Source organism: Malaclemys terrapin, chromosome 19, assembly GCF_027887155.1.
Source record: "Malaclemys terrapin pileata isolate rMalTer1 chromosome 19, rMalTer1.hap1, whole genome shotgun sequence".
In the NCBI taxonomy this organism is placed as follows: Eukaryota; Metazoa; Chordata; order Testudines; family Emydidae; genus Malaclemys; species Malaclemys terrapin.
This window is the reverse complement of record NC_071523.1, coordinates 10,777,677-10,794,337: the sequence shown is the minus strand read 5'-3', so window position 1 is coordinate 10,794,337 and position 16,661 is coordinate 10,777,677. Positions and strand designations below refer to the sequence as shown.

General features: G+C 47.2%; 1 protein-coding gene across 1 annotated transcript; it reads right to left on the bottom strand.

The window, feature by feature from the left end:
• Positions 1–8,850: 8,850 nt before the first annotated feature.
• LOC128826147 (natriuretic peptides A-like) lies at positions 8,851–13,655 on the bottom strand. The gene is made up of 3 exons (XM_054009281.1): positions 13,425–13,655; positions 11,308–11,593; positions 8,851–9,071 (listed from the first exon to the last, which is right to left on the bottom strand). Exons 1-3 carry the CDS (start codon positions 13,542–13,544, stop codon positions 9,055–9,057), a joined length of 423 nt encoding a protein of 140 aa, XP_053865256.1. The 5' UTR covers positions 13,545–13,655; the 3' UTR covers positions 8,851–9,054.
• Positions 13,656–16,661: the final 3,006 nt, after the last annotated feature.

Sequence of the window (16,661 nt, the reverse complement as noted above, 5' to 3'; positions counted from 1 at the left end):
GGTTTCACACTTCAAAGGTGTGAGAGAAGCACCAAAAAACATCCCCCTTTATCTCTCAGCAGTGCCTCCGGATTCTTGTTCCTTAACGATGGAAACAATGAGGCAAGTGTTGGACATCTGGCCAGCAAGCCTCGAATGGGCATCGTGGTGGGGGATGCGGGAGAATTGGCTACAGAGCTGCCATTAAAGCCAGTGACCTCGACATGTGGGGCCAGGTCCTCAGCTGGTGTAAATCAACACGGCTCTTTGGGGCTGGATCTCTATAGATTGGCTGAGCTCCATTCATTCCTGCACCAGCTGAGAATCTGTCCCTTCTGTCCCATTCCTTGCAGACCCAGAACCGTTTAACACTCCTGTCAGCGTGATGACAGGGCTTCCAGCTCGTGCTTCCGGAGACCTGGGATTTCTTTCAAGAATGGTGCTAGGAAGGAAGCTGGAGGGGGGTTAGTCAAGTGTGCGGGAGGAGAGAGAACTTTTCAAAGGCTGGTTTTGAAAAGATCCAGCCTCCTTTTTTGAGCAAAGCCTGCAGCCCGGGCGTGCGAGAAGTGTGTAGGATGTCAGGGCAATTTTGTATTTCAGACCCATGCCTGGTAACTGGAATCTGTAAATTGAAGGACAAGACACGGTTGGATTTTGAATTTCCTTTCACGTTTACCACTAGAATACATTAGCAAGTGCTTCTGAAGATGTTACCGTCGCGTTTAGGGAGAAGTCAGGTGTCATTAGGGCAAGGGACGGGGGATTCTGTAGGACTGGGCAGCTCTGGCTCCCTTTGGTACCTTAGTCAAGAAATGGGACCTCTCTGCCTCAATCTCCCCCTTTGGTAATGGCGGTGATAACACTTCCCTCCCTCCTGGGGTGTTGTGAGCTTTAGCTGACGTTTATAATGCATGCGAAGAGTCTCGGGTGAGGAAGGGGAGATATTTTCGGAAGCTGCTTCTGTATCTGCACTGAATCGTTACTTGGTATCTAATCTAGGGTCGCTGTTTTTAACATCAGCCCTTGATTTGCACGGGTAGCTGTTTGCCCCAAGGGCAGCCTGGGGCTAGACAGTCTGCAGGGGGTTTGCCATTCCAAGCTACGCCGAATCCCTCTCTCCCAGCCACATCGCCTTGCAGGGCTCCCCACCTGAACACTTTGCAGAGGAGGAGAGTTACTGGCTCAGTCGCCTGACTCCCCACGCCTGGTCTTTAGCTGTAGTTTTAATCCCTGACCAATAACGCCACCTCAGGCTTTCCCTTGAGGGGGTCTCTTTAGAGTGGGGGAGAACTTTGCTCTAATACCCATACTGTGCCCAACAGAATCTCTCCAGCCATTTCAGTCCGTTACTGGACCCTCCATTCCTTCCTTCCCTTCCCCTAACTGCCTCTGAAAGGTGCCATTGTGAGCGGTCTCCTGAATCTCCATGCGCCAGCAGCTTCCACCACCCCCCTGCAGCCCACGGCGGATGGTGAATAGGACTCGGTGCTTATGGTGGGGCCCACGCGCTGCCCTTGGAGTGAGTCTAAGCAGCAAAGACTTGAATGTGTGCTGCACAAGGGCTTACCAGAGCAAGTGCTCCAGCTCCCAACCGAAAGACCATGTGCCATGGAAAAGGCAGCTGGGGGCAATGGGCTTTTCTATGCATGCGTGTGCCGTACTTCTTAAGCAGAGGCCATGCAAGCCCAGTGCTAAACCGCAGTGGAAGTCTATCCAGGAGCCCTTCTGCATGGAACATCCTCCCTGAACTGATCCATCAGGACCCTGCCCTGTGCTGTTTCAAGTCTCCCCTTATCACCCACCTCTGCCATAATGCCTGGAAGAAATCAGCCACCTGGCAGGGCTAGATTGAGAGGCAGCACGGGCCTCCCGTGAGCTGCATAATTTAAATAGAGGCACTAGGCTGTAAAATCATGTCGGTTTGCAGCTCTCTCTCTCTTTCTCTCTTTACTTTTTGTGCCTCAGTCACTTTCTCAGAGTGTAAGCTCTTTGGAGCAGGGACTGGGCCTTCATATGTGTATGTACAGCACCTACCACTCTGGGACTCTGCTCCTGCCTGGGCCTCTGGGACCTACCTCACCCTCAATATAAAATAATAACAAAGGTGGGTCTCTAAGAAGGTTGCATTGAAAACCGTGGGGGTGCTCTCGCGGGGCCTCAAGATGGGGGCATCGCCTAATGAAGGGGGCCTTGTTGCATGTGTGACCGCGTTCTCTAGCTAGCTAGGCACCCATCAGCAGGTGGGTAGCTGTCCTGCAGAGAGGAAGCTCGGCAAGAGATGTGATGCTGAAGGAAGAGTTCTGCTAGCTAATGCCAGCAGAGAGACAGGTTACAATTTTCGATGCTGGGTGCCTAAAGCCAAGCTCCTAAATCCCATAGACTAGAACTGGCCTGATTATCAGAGGTGCTTGAGCTCTTCGTAATACCCCTGAGGTCAGTGGCGGCTGCTGGACACTCAGCGCCTTGTGAAATCAGGCCGTTAATACTGAAGTGCCCAAATATAGATTTAGGAAGCAGGTTTTAGGTAGCCAGGACTGAAAATGGTGACCCTAAGTATCAGCAAGCCAAGGAGGGTGAGGTAATCTCTTTCATTGGAACAACTTCTGTTGGGGAGCGAGACCAGCTTCCACGCATGCGCAGAGCTCTTCTGCAGATCATCTTCCTCAATCGCTTGCATGATGGGACTTTGTTTGAAGTTGTGTAAGAGCTCGGCCTGATGATGGTTATTATATGCAGGCCCAGAACAGCTGTCAGGGAGGTAGTACATTTCAGCTAGGCTAGATTCAGGGACCTGGAACACTGACGTTTCCTACAACGATTTTCAAACTAGCTCTAGTTGTCCCTAAACTACAGACAGGATCTTTTAGACAAAGACAAGCAGAGAGTCAAGAGGCCATTTAAGGTCTTGCCGTACAGTTTACATTTGTGGTGATGAGCACAAAGTGCAGCTCAGGCCAGAGCAGAGATCTTGGTGGGAAGGAATTAGAGTCACGGTGAATTGCAGCTGCATAAGTGGCTGGGAGTTTGTTTGTGGGTATCAGTGAAGTGGATTAAAGGGCTGGAAAAGTGCAGTGAAGAGAGCTGAAAAAAACAAAACAAAACAAACCCCTCCAGGGTAACGAGGGATCATCTATATTTTCAAATATGCTGCAAACCCAGTAACACTGGGCTACTCTCTATAGTACCTTTCACACAACCCTCTGAACTCGGTTAACTCGGCCTCGCAAACCCTCCTTTCAGGTAGGAAAGTATTAGTGTACCTTCTGTTAGATGGGGAAACTGATTCACAGAGCATGGAAGTGACTCTCCCAAAACACATGTGGGAGTGGGTTTGAGAGCCCTAACCACTACACAGCACTGCCCCTCTGGGGCTGATCCTCTCCAGAGCAGACCATGACCTGTCTGGGTCGGGTCACTCTGTCGGTGACACTCCAATGGACTCCGTTGAGCAGTTTGGCTGTTGCCAAGGACTTTAGGGGACAATGCTCTTGGCGTGTAGAATCCATCAATGCTAAAGTTTTTCCGGATTTATATTTCCCAAACTATCTCCTCTCAGTGGAGCCGTGATCAGAACTGGCTCTGACGTTCCCCAGGGGGAGTTTTGCAGTTCGGTATGTTTATGTGTGTAGCAATAAAAACCCAGATGCTTTTCCTAGACAGCCTCCTCTTGCAATCTGGTTCTCCCAGACTGCAGAGTCTATTAACATAATACCTGCAGCAAACACAGACTTGTTCCACCAGGAACTGGCTTGCTGTTGATACTGGAGCCACCTGGCTTTAGGTCAGGCAGCTCCGACTCTTCCTTCCATATTTAGCACATTCCACTGATTTTATGAGTATTTTGCCCCTGGAGGGGGCTGAGCGGGGAGGAATAATTTTCAAAGCCTCAGTGTGTCTCCAGAGGTTTTGCTTGATGGCATGACATGCAGCTCCAGCAAGGACGGGATTGATTGCTAGAGCTGGGATTGTTATTATCTTCCCTTCCCCTGGAGCGCCTCCCATGGGGTCGCTCTGGGGCATGGGGCTGGTTTCTGGCAGCTCCCGCCTGTCTCGCTGCTGGCGGGTGTGGATGGGTAGGATAGGGCTGTTTATGAAACGCTCTCCTCTAAGAGAAACATCAGGTAGGCCTCACGTGGTGTATTGCTCACTGAGGGCCTGCTTTTGTGCCCGTTGAAGCAATGGCAGTCAGTCCTGTGGAGCTAGAGCCCTTATATATGTGACACTCATGACAGGTGCCTCATGATTGCACCAGAGAATGAAGTCCCCAGGGCAGGTGTAGCAGCAGGGCCAGCATCCTCCATGATGACCTTCCAGGAGCAACCACCTCCAGGGATGAAAATGGAGTTTACTCATCAATCTAGGCTTGTCATCTCCACTGAGATTGCTAATGAGAGAGGGGGGAGGCCAGGCTAAGGAAGCAGGGAACGGGAGTATAAAACCATTTCATAGGATATAATAGTTTGAGGGTGGGGGGGTCTTCCCCCAAACCAAACACCACCCACTGGTGACATCACTCACAGTAGCTTGTGCATAACATAGCTGTCCTCCTGCCAGGAGTGCTTTCAGCAGCAGCAAAGGTGTGCCGGGGACATTTGAATGATCCTCCTCATTGCCAGGATGCAACGTTAATGCTCCATGGAGATCAGTAGGGGGTGGTTCAGAGCTATTGCACAGGCTGTGAGCAGACTGAGGCAGACATCACTGCTGCAGCTACACTCCGTTCTCAAGCTGAAGTTTTAAAATGAAACCTCAGATTCTGGAGCACAAGATGGCAATACCCTCCCCTCACCGCGCACACACAAACTTTCTGTTCTGCCACTGGGAGCCAGTCCAATTTGACCCCAGCAGAAAAGCATTAAAAGCTTTCATTGAAAAACCCAATACTCATCTGGGAGACCAACTGAGCAGAACTATGGGCATTAGGCACCCAAATACCTTTGAGGATCTGGGACCAGGTGACTCGTCATTCTGTTTGCATGAACAATCTAATTCTTATAAGCATCTTCTTTAACGGACATGCCCAGAACAAAATACCCACCCAGCTCTTAAACTACATTTCCCAGAATGCCAGTAGCCAAGGGTCAGAGTTCATACACCCCTTTCCAGGTATAAAAGCTCCAGCCTCTGTGTGTAACTCCATTACAAGGTGTTTTTACTACCAAGATAATAGTGGGGGAATGAAGCAACATTGCTCCAGTTGTCTCTGATCATCCCATGGCACAATCAGTCACGTAATCAGCTTTACCAACACAACAAGGTACTTTCTTGACAATTAATGTAGGAATTGGGGGTGAGAGGGCAGCTCATGTAACTGGTCTCATGTTTACTCTTCCCAGCAGTAATGTCTTTGGTACTCAAAGCATTTCAATATGCATTGGTGTAAATATCTCTCTTTTCCCCAATGTATTCTCTGTCTGGGTTAGCTGGAGTCACACCAACACAAAAGGAAAAATTTGCTGGCCGATAAGCAGAGGGTAGAACAGGATACCCCCTTCTCCTTACACCTGTATGTGTATTGGTGGTGACCCGAGTTCTCCGTCCCATATCTCCCAACCCCTCTGATCCAGGCAGTCATTGGATATTATTATTCTAGCAAGACTTTAAACCCAAATATACATCACCGAGGCCTGGTTTATGCTTAAAAGTTAGGTTACCAGCTACGGCACTCAGAGGTGAGAAAAGTTCACACCCCTGCCAGGCAGCTGTAAGCTATGCCCTGCTGTAGACATGGCTAGGTTTGCTGACTAAGGTACAGCTGCTCAGAGAGGTGGTTTACCTACTGCAATGGAAAAATGCCTTCTGGCTCTGTAGGATACATTTATGCTGCAGTGTTAGTGCTAGAGCTGTGTTGCTGTAGAGTAGACGTGGTCCTAGTGAAGTAAGGAGAGGCTCTTGTGCTTTGCAGCCAGCTGGTAATTGTGCTAGTAGTTTTTGCGATGCATTGCTCAGTTAGGAAATGAATTGAGACCAACAGCTCACTTCATGCAAGCCATTGGACAGGGCACATGCTTACAGCTGCTGTTGCTTCTGCCCTGTGGGGGATTTGAACTCCTGGCCTAGATGTGGAAATAGAACTCTGCAGCCCATTATAAAAACCCCAGGTCATCCCATCCTCTCTTACCCCTTTGAGTATTTATTGCAGCAGGGTTGTCAGTGCCCCACCCATAGGCACTTGTGCCACTACTGTGAAGTAGTGGCACAAGGGTAGGCACAGTTGGAAAAGGCCTCACGTAATTGGTGGGAAGAGCATGGGCTAGAACCATAGACCAGAGTTGTGCTCGCTTCCTGACATGGCCCTCATCAGAACTAAGAAACAAGTGAGATCCAGTTACTATCCGAGCATTGGCCTGCTAAACTCAGGGTTGTGAGTTCAATCCTTGAGGGGGCCACATAGGGATCTGGGGCCAAATCAGTACTTGGTCCTGCTAGTGAAGGCAGGGGGCTGGACTCAATGACCTTGCAAGGTCCCTTCCAGTTCTAGGAGATGGGATAGCTCTATTAATTTATTTATTACCATGGGCACTAGATAGTGGGGGGAGGGATAGCTCAGTGATTTGAGTATTGGCCTGCTAAACCCAGGGTTGTGAGTTCAGTCCGGGGGGGGGCACTTAGGGATCTAGGACCAAAAAAAATAGTTGGGGATTGGTCCTGCTTTGAGCAGGGGCTTGGACTAGATGACCTCCTGAGGTCCCTTCCAACCCTGATATTCTATGATCGCTGGCATTGCTTCCTCTGTGTAAATAGAGGGATAGTCACATGAGTATGTCTACCCAGCAGCCAGGAGCATGCTTCCCAACACAGGTAGACAGAGGCACTTCCTCAGCTCAAGTTAGCGTGCTAAAAATGGCAGTGTGGCTGCAGCGTGGGGGGTGGCTTGCACTAGCCACCCCATCCCCCAAATACGTGCAGGAGTGGCTATCCCAAGCTGCTGTCTACACAGTTAGTTTTAGTGGGTGGACAGACACTGTGTCTCTGCCAGGTAGAATCACCCTAAGGAGGTAAACTGTGAAACCGCCTCTGTTTCAGAGAAAGGAAATGAATTCCCTAGCCCTCAGCTCTTCAGTTCCGAGCTACCGCGAAGTAACTGCCCCGACGAGTCCTGGGCCATTGTATGGACAAAGAACCCTGCTTTGATACTGTTACATTGTGTTACTGGGTCTTTGCTGTTTGTGGCCTTGTGTTGGGGATGATGTTACCAGCGTGGATTGTCGGTGGGAAGAAGCAGCTCTTTCTAACACAAAAATCACATCGCTCTAGGGTTGTTGTTAAACAGGGGCAATGTATCAGTGGGCAGCAAGTTACTGATCTTCCCCCGGTACAAGTCACTAGGCCAAATGCAGCGGGGGTAAGTGGGTGCAAGTCGAGTGGCAATCTCTGTGCCAATGTAAGCAATAATATACAGAGCATCAGTTGCACATCAAGGACAGTTGGTCAGAAACCTGATGTAGCTGGCCGGGTAGCATAACTCCTGCAGATCTGCCATGCTGAAGATGGGTGAAACTCGCAGGCTGAGAAGGGGGATGGGGAAGTGCGGCAGGAAAAGCAGCTAGCAAGAGGGTGTGAGACAAAGCAAACCCATCCACACCCTTTCATTTATGGCTGCACCCTTTGGGCCACCTTTAATCTCTGTGTGAGCAAGTATAATTCCCAGGCAGCTTGACTTTCCCCAGCATAACTCTATCGCCTTCAGTGGGTTACTCCTGTTTTCCACTAGCATGTTTGAGATCATGGTTAGACCTGCTGGGCCAAATTCATTTCGGCACCGGTGCAGAGACCAATGTCTTGCTGTCCCATTAGCCAGAACTGTCCTTGGGGTGTGTTGTGAGGAAAAGCTGGCGGGGGGGGCAAGATTTTCAGAAATTGATGCCTAAAGTTTGACACCCAAATAAGTAGCCTTATTTCCAAAAGTGCCTGGAACCCATTGCTTGCATAGTCCTCAATGTAAACTACTGGGGATTAGGCACTTTTGGAAATTAGGCTACTTATTTAGCCTAGGAACTTGATTTAGGTGCCTAAACATGGATTTAGGGGCCTCATTTTAGATCTTTGGCTGGGCCTGATTCAGATCATGGGTGTAAATCAGGAGTTAAATCCATTGAGGTCAGCAACTACACGAGTGTAAATGAAATCAGGATCAAGCCCACAGCGTGCATATGGCAGTGATTAAGGGTGAGGGGGTGTCCACTGAAGCTGGCCAATGTTAAACAGAAAGGGCTGCAGAATCACGGTATTTGAACCTGCAGAGTTCAGGAACCTTTCCCCCAAGCCCTGGAAACTCTGGTGTAAAGTCCCAGAGTGCCAAGGAGTCCTGCCTCCCACTGAAGGTGTTAATGCTGCAAAGGCCACACTTGGGCTGTGAATCTAAAAGCAGCTGATAATGGATTTCTCCCTCGGTGCTTAGAGCCTTAATTTGGTCTGCGCAGTTAAACACAAGCAATTAGCCATCTTCCACCACCCCTAAGTATTTTACAAACTGACTCCTAGTGATAGAAAGTCTCTGTCCCATCTCTCCCAGGCATACTGCCTTTGAGTCAGTAAACTGTGAGATCCTGCCTCACCTATGGCAGTGCACCTAATAAAATGTAAAAAGCGAGAAAGAGTCCTGTGGCACCTTATAGACTAACAGATGTATTGGAGCATAAGTTTTCGTGGGTGAATACCCACTTCGTCAGACACATCGCACCCACGAAAGCTTATGCTCCAATACGTCTGTTAGTCTACAAGGTGCCACAGGACCCTCTGTTGCTTTTTACAGATGCAGACTAACACGGCTACCCCTCTGATAATTAATAAAATGTAGGCATTTGAATTCAGGAAAGTACATGGATTTTTTTTTTTAATGCAACAGACAGGAAAAAACAATTCAACATAAAAGACTAATGTGTTAGTTTTATTTGAACATGATTTTTTTTGGTGCTAAAGTAAGAAATGTTCTTATAAAACATCAAATAAATAAATAAATAAAAATAAATAAATTGGAATAACTTCTCCATGAAAGCGTTTAGAAAGCACATGGAAAGCATCCTGGGAGAAATCGGCACTGGAACACATTCTTCAGAGCACTGGAGAGTCGCCTTAATTCTTCCTGAAACCTGCAAGCAAGTCATGAAATAAGAGTTATGTCAGGAAAATGGGGAGACCTTGAATGCACTTTGCTCTGTCTTTCAGTGCTTGCCATCCTCATCCTAGGTCTGTGCTTTGAAAATCAAATCCTCAAGCTGCGTCCTTTAGTAAAACACAGAAGGTGGTTTTGTTGGGTGGCCTTTGGCAAACCACTTTGCCTTGTTGTACCTCAGTTTTCCCATGGGAATAGAATGAGACTTTACACTCTATTATAAAGCACATTACGATCTATGGATGAAAATCACTATACAAGAGCTGAGCCGTATTGTTAAATCCTGGGTTAATATAAATTGTCGGGGGGTTAAAGAAAGATGCTTCTCTATGTGATGGTGTCAGAAATCACTCCTAGGGCTGCTTTTAAAGGACAGTGTCAGTTTAAAAATTATAACTAGGCTTGGCAGGATTCGATTTTTATGGGTAAATGTCAGTAGATGTCAATTTCACCATACACCCAATGGGTTACTTGTGAAACAAACAAAAAATATTGCCACGGATTAATCATTGAAATTTACAGCTAAGCGAAGTAAGCTGCTGCTTGAACTTAGTAGAGTTTGATGTAAGGATATTTACTGGATATGTTTTGACATGTGATGTTGACCGCTTGTGTTCCTGACTCTTCCAAAACTTTAACTTTTGAATCTCCGTGTCTGCTGTCATAGCGAATTCTGTCCCCTCCCCCTGTTAATTTCCTGCCACTGAAAATGTAAAGGATAAAACTGCTTAAAAATAAACATCTATATATTTGTTAGAATATGAAATTCTGCCAAGCCTAATTATAATAAACTTGCAAAACAATTATTTTGTTACTAAGAACCACTGTAGATTATTAAAATATGGGCTAGATCCTCAGCTGGTGTTAATCAGCGTGGCTCTGAGTCAATGAAGCCAGTTTACACAGCTGAAGATCTGGCTTTGAAAAATCCTAGGCCATGTCCGCACCAGGAGCGCCTCGTCTGTATAGGATACTGGTGTTTTCCTGTACCAGTAAAGTGCTGGGCTTTTGCAGGCATAATTTATTCCAGCCCGTTCCCCCTCTCTGTCCTGAGCCATAAAAGCACAGCTTCACTGAGAGAACTGCATCTGTACCCGTGGCTTTTTCTGGCACAGCTCAGTTGGTCACAAATCACACCTCATCCCGCCCCGAGCGACACAGCCATGCCGGCAGAAGTCTGTAGCGTGGCCATCGCCTAAATTACTTCTCCCCATTTCTGCGGTTGGGTTTACACTTTGTACTTCACTCAGATCGGTCAATGAAAACAGATCAGTCAGTCTAATTTTCTCAGGTTCTCGTGCCCCAGCCTAATGCTGCAACGATTGGTTTGCAATCACCATTGGCAGGGGTGGGGAAGTGGTTAAATCCAAATCAAACACTATTTATACTGAGATTTTTCTAAATCTAAACAAATGTCACTAAAATGCTTTTGTTTTAAATGTTTTCCTTTTTTAAAAGCAAAAGCCAAATTACAGGCCTACACTAACGTGCATCATTTCTTTAAAAGCAAGATGTCTTTGGTAGCAGAAGCATCTCTCTATCCAGGTTTTTATGCTGTGCCTATCACCGTGGTATCCAAGCACCTTGCCATGTCCCTACGCTATTAATACCGTTATTTAAATAAATGTATATAGTGGCACTAATTTGCATGATGATGATGTGCAAAAATAGGCTTAGATCCTGCATGTGGCCCCTTGTGCCCATGCAGCTCCCAGCCGAATAGATCCAATGGCAAGATCAGAGCCATAGACAAGAAGGTCCTCACTGCATAGAGTCTCAATAAAGGGAGATAAACTTTGGACAGGACACAGGCCGCCAGTTCAGGAGAAGGATGAGGTGGGTTTCAAGGCTGGATTTGGAGAAGGGAGCCTGGTTCAAGGGGGCTGTTCTAGACATAGGGGTAGTTGGTAAAGGCCCGAAGATAAGAGCGGGGAAAGGACGGGAAGAGAGGCTAAGGCAAAAGGGGTGAGATGTGTAATGAGCAGGAAGGAGAGGAGTGGGAATGTGAGCAGATGACGGTGGTTTGACAGGACAGGGATGTCCATCAGGTTGTCTCTAGGCTGTAAGGTCCATACAGAGATCATCCTTTTGTTCTGAGTTTGTACAGCGCCTAACACAATGGGGTGCTGGTCCACGACTAAGCTTCCTAGGAGCTACAGTAACCCACATAAATAATCATCCGTTTATAATGAGTTAGGTTAGGAGGGACTCACCATTGCAGCCCATTCCACTCAGAGAGCCGATCCTGTCAATTCTTCTCCCAAAGCAGCCTGAGTCTCTCATCATCTTGGGAGCTTGCAGTCCCCTCAGTCGCTTGAGGATGGGGTCCCTATAGGACAGAGGGGCGCTGGGGGCTGGCCTGGGTTTGGGCTGCTGGTCGCTGCTGTCATCGAAGAGTTCTGGTGGAGTCTCTTGCTGAGCTTCGGGCTCCTGAAGATCAGGGTTGGACTCCAGGGCTTCCATCAGTGAGAACTTGTCCTCCAGCCTCTCCAACAGAGCCTGCGAGAGAAGGGCACAGACTGAAACACCCATCCCTGTGATTTCCCCCTTGCCTTCCTACCCGCTCAACCTTTGCCTAACCACTGAAAATAGCAGTCGTCCTATTGCCACAGGGTCTGGGGAGACTGTGTGCAGGCTGGGCTGTAGGGTCACCTCCCCTCTGTCTTCTTTGTTCCACCCAGACCCTACAGTCTTGTTACTCTGCCCCTGTGTGAGCACATACCCGGGGGGTTGGGCAGGGTTGTGCTTGGGTGGCTAGCCTGAGCCCCCCCCACCCCAGCCACACTGCTATTTGTAGCGTCCTGGCTTGAGTAGAGCTAGCACATCTCTGTCTACCCCCACTGAGAAGCACCCTCCCAGGTGTTGTGTACACATCCCCTAAGATGGAAGGGGTGGTTCACTGCCTCGATGTCCTTCTGGGTCCATCTCTGCTCCAGGTTCTTAGCTAGCAGCAGTGGCCTGCAGTGCTCCTCTGTACCTGGTCAAAAAGCTGCCAGCGTTCCCCTTCTTTTGCAGACCTCGGAAGGGGTCACCTGCATCTGTCCCCCGCCAGGCTGTTGCGAGAGGCTTTACAGAGACAAACTCTTGATCTCGCCCAGAAGCTGCCCTTGGTGTGGAACAGTGTTGCTATCCCTACAGTCGCGTGGGGTGCACACATCTAGAAAGCCTTCACACCAGTCTTTGCACTGGCTTCCTGCTCACTTCTGAGGATCGCTCATCACTCAAGATGAGTTTTAAAGCCCTGAATAACGTGGAATTGGGTCTCACTTCCAGAGCAGCTCAAAACAGCTCAGAGCCTCTTGCTGTCCCTTCCTAGGTTTCAACCCCCTCCAGTGAGCAGCTACCTTCTGGGGGGTGCTGCCTGTGGGATCCTCTCCTCTGGGCACTTTGCAAGAGCCAGAACCTAGCTACGAGGCTCCATGCAAAATTTAACAGTTTGGCTTAACTTTTGCCTGTTTTATTCTGGGGGGTTGTTCTAATACTTTTAGGGAGCTTGTTCTTTAAGGGCTTGGTCCTATACAGGGCTGCTCACACCGGTCCCAATCCAGCAAAGCACTTAAGCAGATGTTTAACTTAAAGCAAATATATAATCCTATTGAAGTCACTGGGCTCCTTCATCATGCACGACGGAACCTGAATGTTGGTTGCTATGGCAATGGACACCATAAATCCCACAGGTGCATAATCATTTCCCAGCTCTGGGGGCTTTTCTGAGGGAGTCCAGCTTTGTGATCAAACCATTCATTTTTTTTAAAAAGTAATGAATGAATCTTCTAAAAGTTCCCACCCATCTGCCCCAATCCCCTGCTCATCTCCTGCCCACACAAACCCTGGGTCTTTCCTCGTGTTTCCCAAATGTGAATGCACACACTGTCTTCTGCTTCGGCGCACCTGTACCTTAGTGAGAGAAATCGTATGAGAGACCTCATCTCAAAAAACCCATTGTCTCCTCTTCTAAAGCTACACTGATCCTTTTATAATTCCTTCTAGAGGAATGTCCCTAAGTTCTATTAGCGCCTTAAGGAAAGACGGTTTCTGTATTAAAGAGGCAGATGTTCCACAGCCTCGGGACCCTCTTCATCCCTGCTACCACCAAGGATCATCAGATGAACCCGCTAGCTGACAGGATCAGTCCCTCAAGGGTTCTGGGTTCTCTGACGCGAGAGCCCCATCTTAAAATGGTTTGGAGCTGACAGTGCAGTTGGCTGGGTCACCTTGTCCCCTGTGGGTCTCTGCTAGCTACATTACTGCACTAGAGAAAGGTGTTGGCACCACACCGCGCTCGGCGGAGCCCTGGAGAGTCTAACAACACAAAGCAAAGAGTCCTCACCTCCATGCTGGCCAGTTCTTTGGCAGGGCTGAGGCCGTAGATGGGGTTGGTTCTGCTGGACTGGAACTGAATGAGCAGCAGCAACAGGATCCCGCAGGAAAATGAACCTTTAGTGTCCATCCCTCTGGATCGGTTTGGACAATGGGAACGTTCAAGCTTCTTCTGAGATGTCCCTTCGGGTCTCTCTTTCTCTCTCTTCCTTGTCCTGTTTTCTCCCTCCCCTGGCTGGTCTTTTATACCGTTTGGGTGTGATCCCTGCTTCCTAGGTTATCTGTGGATTTATCGGGGGCACATTCCAGTCCCATGGCAGGCATGCAGCTCTGTCAGGAGAAGATTCCCTTTATTAGCTGTCATTAGGAGGCAGCTGCTGCTGCTGAGGAATGTATGTCACAAGTCAGTGATTTCATGTCACTCTCCCCCCTCTTGATACCAGGCGCTGAGATTACAGAGTCCAGTTGGAAATTCTTAGCAATTTTGTTACGAGAGACCCCTGTGGTCAGATTCATGGAGATTGGGGGGGGGGGGGGGAACAACCCTGAAACTGCTCCGAACGCCCCTTAATCAGGAGCTTTCGGGAGGGAAATCACCTTGTACAGGGAAAGGAAAAGATCCCAGGCCCAGGCTTTGGGGAGGCAGAATCTGAAGAAGATCGATCTCCTAAAAGTAAATGTGAAGTGCTGGACAGACTCCCCTTCTATATATGGAATATGTGCAGCTGCTGCATACCATGGCAGATGCTGAAAATCCCAGGCCTGGGGCTCTTCTCTTCTCAGTAGCGTTAGAGGGGAATCTCACGATTGGGATTGTCTTTGTTTGTTTGCACATCCACTACCAGAAAGGGGCCCTCATCCCTCTTTCCTCCGCCCTCACCCCTCCAGTGCAACCCAAATGGAACCTTTAGGCTGACGTTTCAGAGGTGCTGAGTATCCCCTTTACTTCAGTGGCAATTGCGGGTACTTGGCACATTTTGAAAATCAGGCCACTAGTCTAGATAGCTATAAAATCTGTGTGTGTGTAGAATATGTATCAGGGGCCGCATTTTCAGATCAATGGGTATCTTGTCTAAGCATGAATTGCAGGGTTTGGCTCTAAATGAATTTGGCTACAGCATGATAAGCAATCATAGGTTCAGGAATAGTTTTCTCTGAGGGTCAGATTCTGATGCCCTTGTGCAGAATAGCACCTCATTCCACAAGTCGTCACGCTGATTTCCGTGTAACCACTATGGTGACAGGTGCTGCTTGGCATGAGTCAGGGTGTCAGACTCTGGCCCTAAAAATATGTGTGGGGTGCACACAAAAGCATATATATATATATATATGTATATATAAAACATTTAGGTTTTTTTCTTAGAGTTCTGAAGTTTTTAATATTAGTTAAGCATTTTGGCTTTTAGTTATGATTGTCAAATTAGATGCCTTAGGAAAATACAACAGAGGGTCCTGTGGCACCTTTGAGACTAACAGAAGTACTGGGAGCATAAGCTTTCGTGGGTCAGAACCTCACTTCTTCAGATGCAGATTAGGAAAATACTGCTCTATCATGAATTCACTCTTCAGCCTTGTGCTTAAAACACAAGAGGCCATAAAAATGACTCCATTTACAGATTTTCAGGGGAGATCTAAGCTCCGACACATAACGTTCTCTTCTAATCTTACTGACTGGGTTCTTCTGAAACAGATAAAGCTGAAGCAGAGGAGTGGATTTCGGAGGGAAATGGATTTCCCAGTCTAATTTAAAATGAATTTGTTTCATCATATTAAAAAGACAATCAATTATTGAAAAGAATCTCCCTACAGATTATGTAAATATTTATAAATATAAATAACAGTGATAATTATGTATATATTAGTGTGTGTGTGTATACACACACACACACACACACACACACCCCTCTACCCCGATTATAACGCTGTCCTTGGGAGCCAAAAAATCTTACCACGTTATAGGTGAAACCGTGTTATATTGAACTTGCTTTGATCCACCGGAGTGCGCAGCCTCCCCCCGCCCCCCCGGAGCGCTGCTTTACCATGTTATATCCGAATTCATGTTATATCAGGTCACATTATATAGGGGTAGAGGGGTGTGTGTGTATAAAATTATATATATAACTTCATTAAGGTTACAGAGCCAAGCCCTCAAAAGTTAGGAAATGCCAGAATTAAGGGTGACTTGGTGACTGTGCACCTTTAAATCAGCCCTCTTGTTCTGTGCTTTATGATCGTAGGTGAGGGGGTTATTAAAGACTATCTTCCCCTCCACGAAACCTCTCCCTCATTCTGTCCACAGGATGAAGGGTGCTCTCTTAATGAGCAGCCATTCATTAGGGTTTTTTTTTTTTTTTCTCCTCATTCTTCAGTGTGTGGCCCTGGGCCTTATTTGCTGCACACAGTTCAAACCCTGCTCTGAAGAATTATTAATGCCCTCGTGGGCTTTTCTGTGACACTTATCACTATGGTATCTGAGTGCGTCACAATTGCTAATGCATTTATTTTCACAGCACCCTTGTGAGTAGAAGGGGTGTTATTCCTGGTTTACAGATGGGAAAGCTGAGACAGAGATTAAGGTCCAAAGTATCCACTAATTTTGGGTGCCCAATTTGAGATGCCTAGGACCCAATTCTCTTATTTAATACATAAGCCCCTTTGTTTTCAGTTTAAACCATTTTTTACTGAAACATTCTCCGGTTTTACAAAAAGCATTATTCAGTTTTTTCCAATTTTCACCCTACTTTTGTATCATTCAAATGTATAAAAATAACTTGTTTTATTAGGAAAATACAATACATTGCATGAGATCTATGTATTACGATAATACATTAGTCTGTGTGTATATGCAAAGCTGCCTGTTGAAGTAAGGCTGTGTATTAGTCTCTAGAAGATACACACAGTAAACAAACAGGCCCGCACACAAGCTCTGAAGTGCGTGCACATCTGAACGTCCTGATGAATCTCACGTACACATTTCAAGCTGCTAGCAGATAACCACTTAAAGATTTGACAGTAAAATGGGAAGAAAACAATCTATCAGAATACACTTCAGAACTTAAGGAAGTATTCAAAAGTTTTAAAAAAACAAAAACAGGAGAAAAGGACAGAGTTATGTGCTACACATGGTGTGGCCTAGTTATTAAATGTAAATACGGCGAATAGTTCTAAGTCTTCAACAGTAAACTGTTTATTCAAACAAAAAGTTTTATTTGGGGATGAGAGATTATTTTCTTAAACTCAGAGGTGG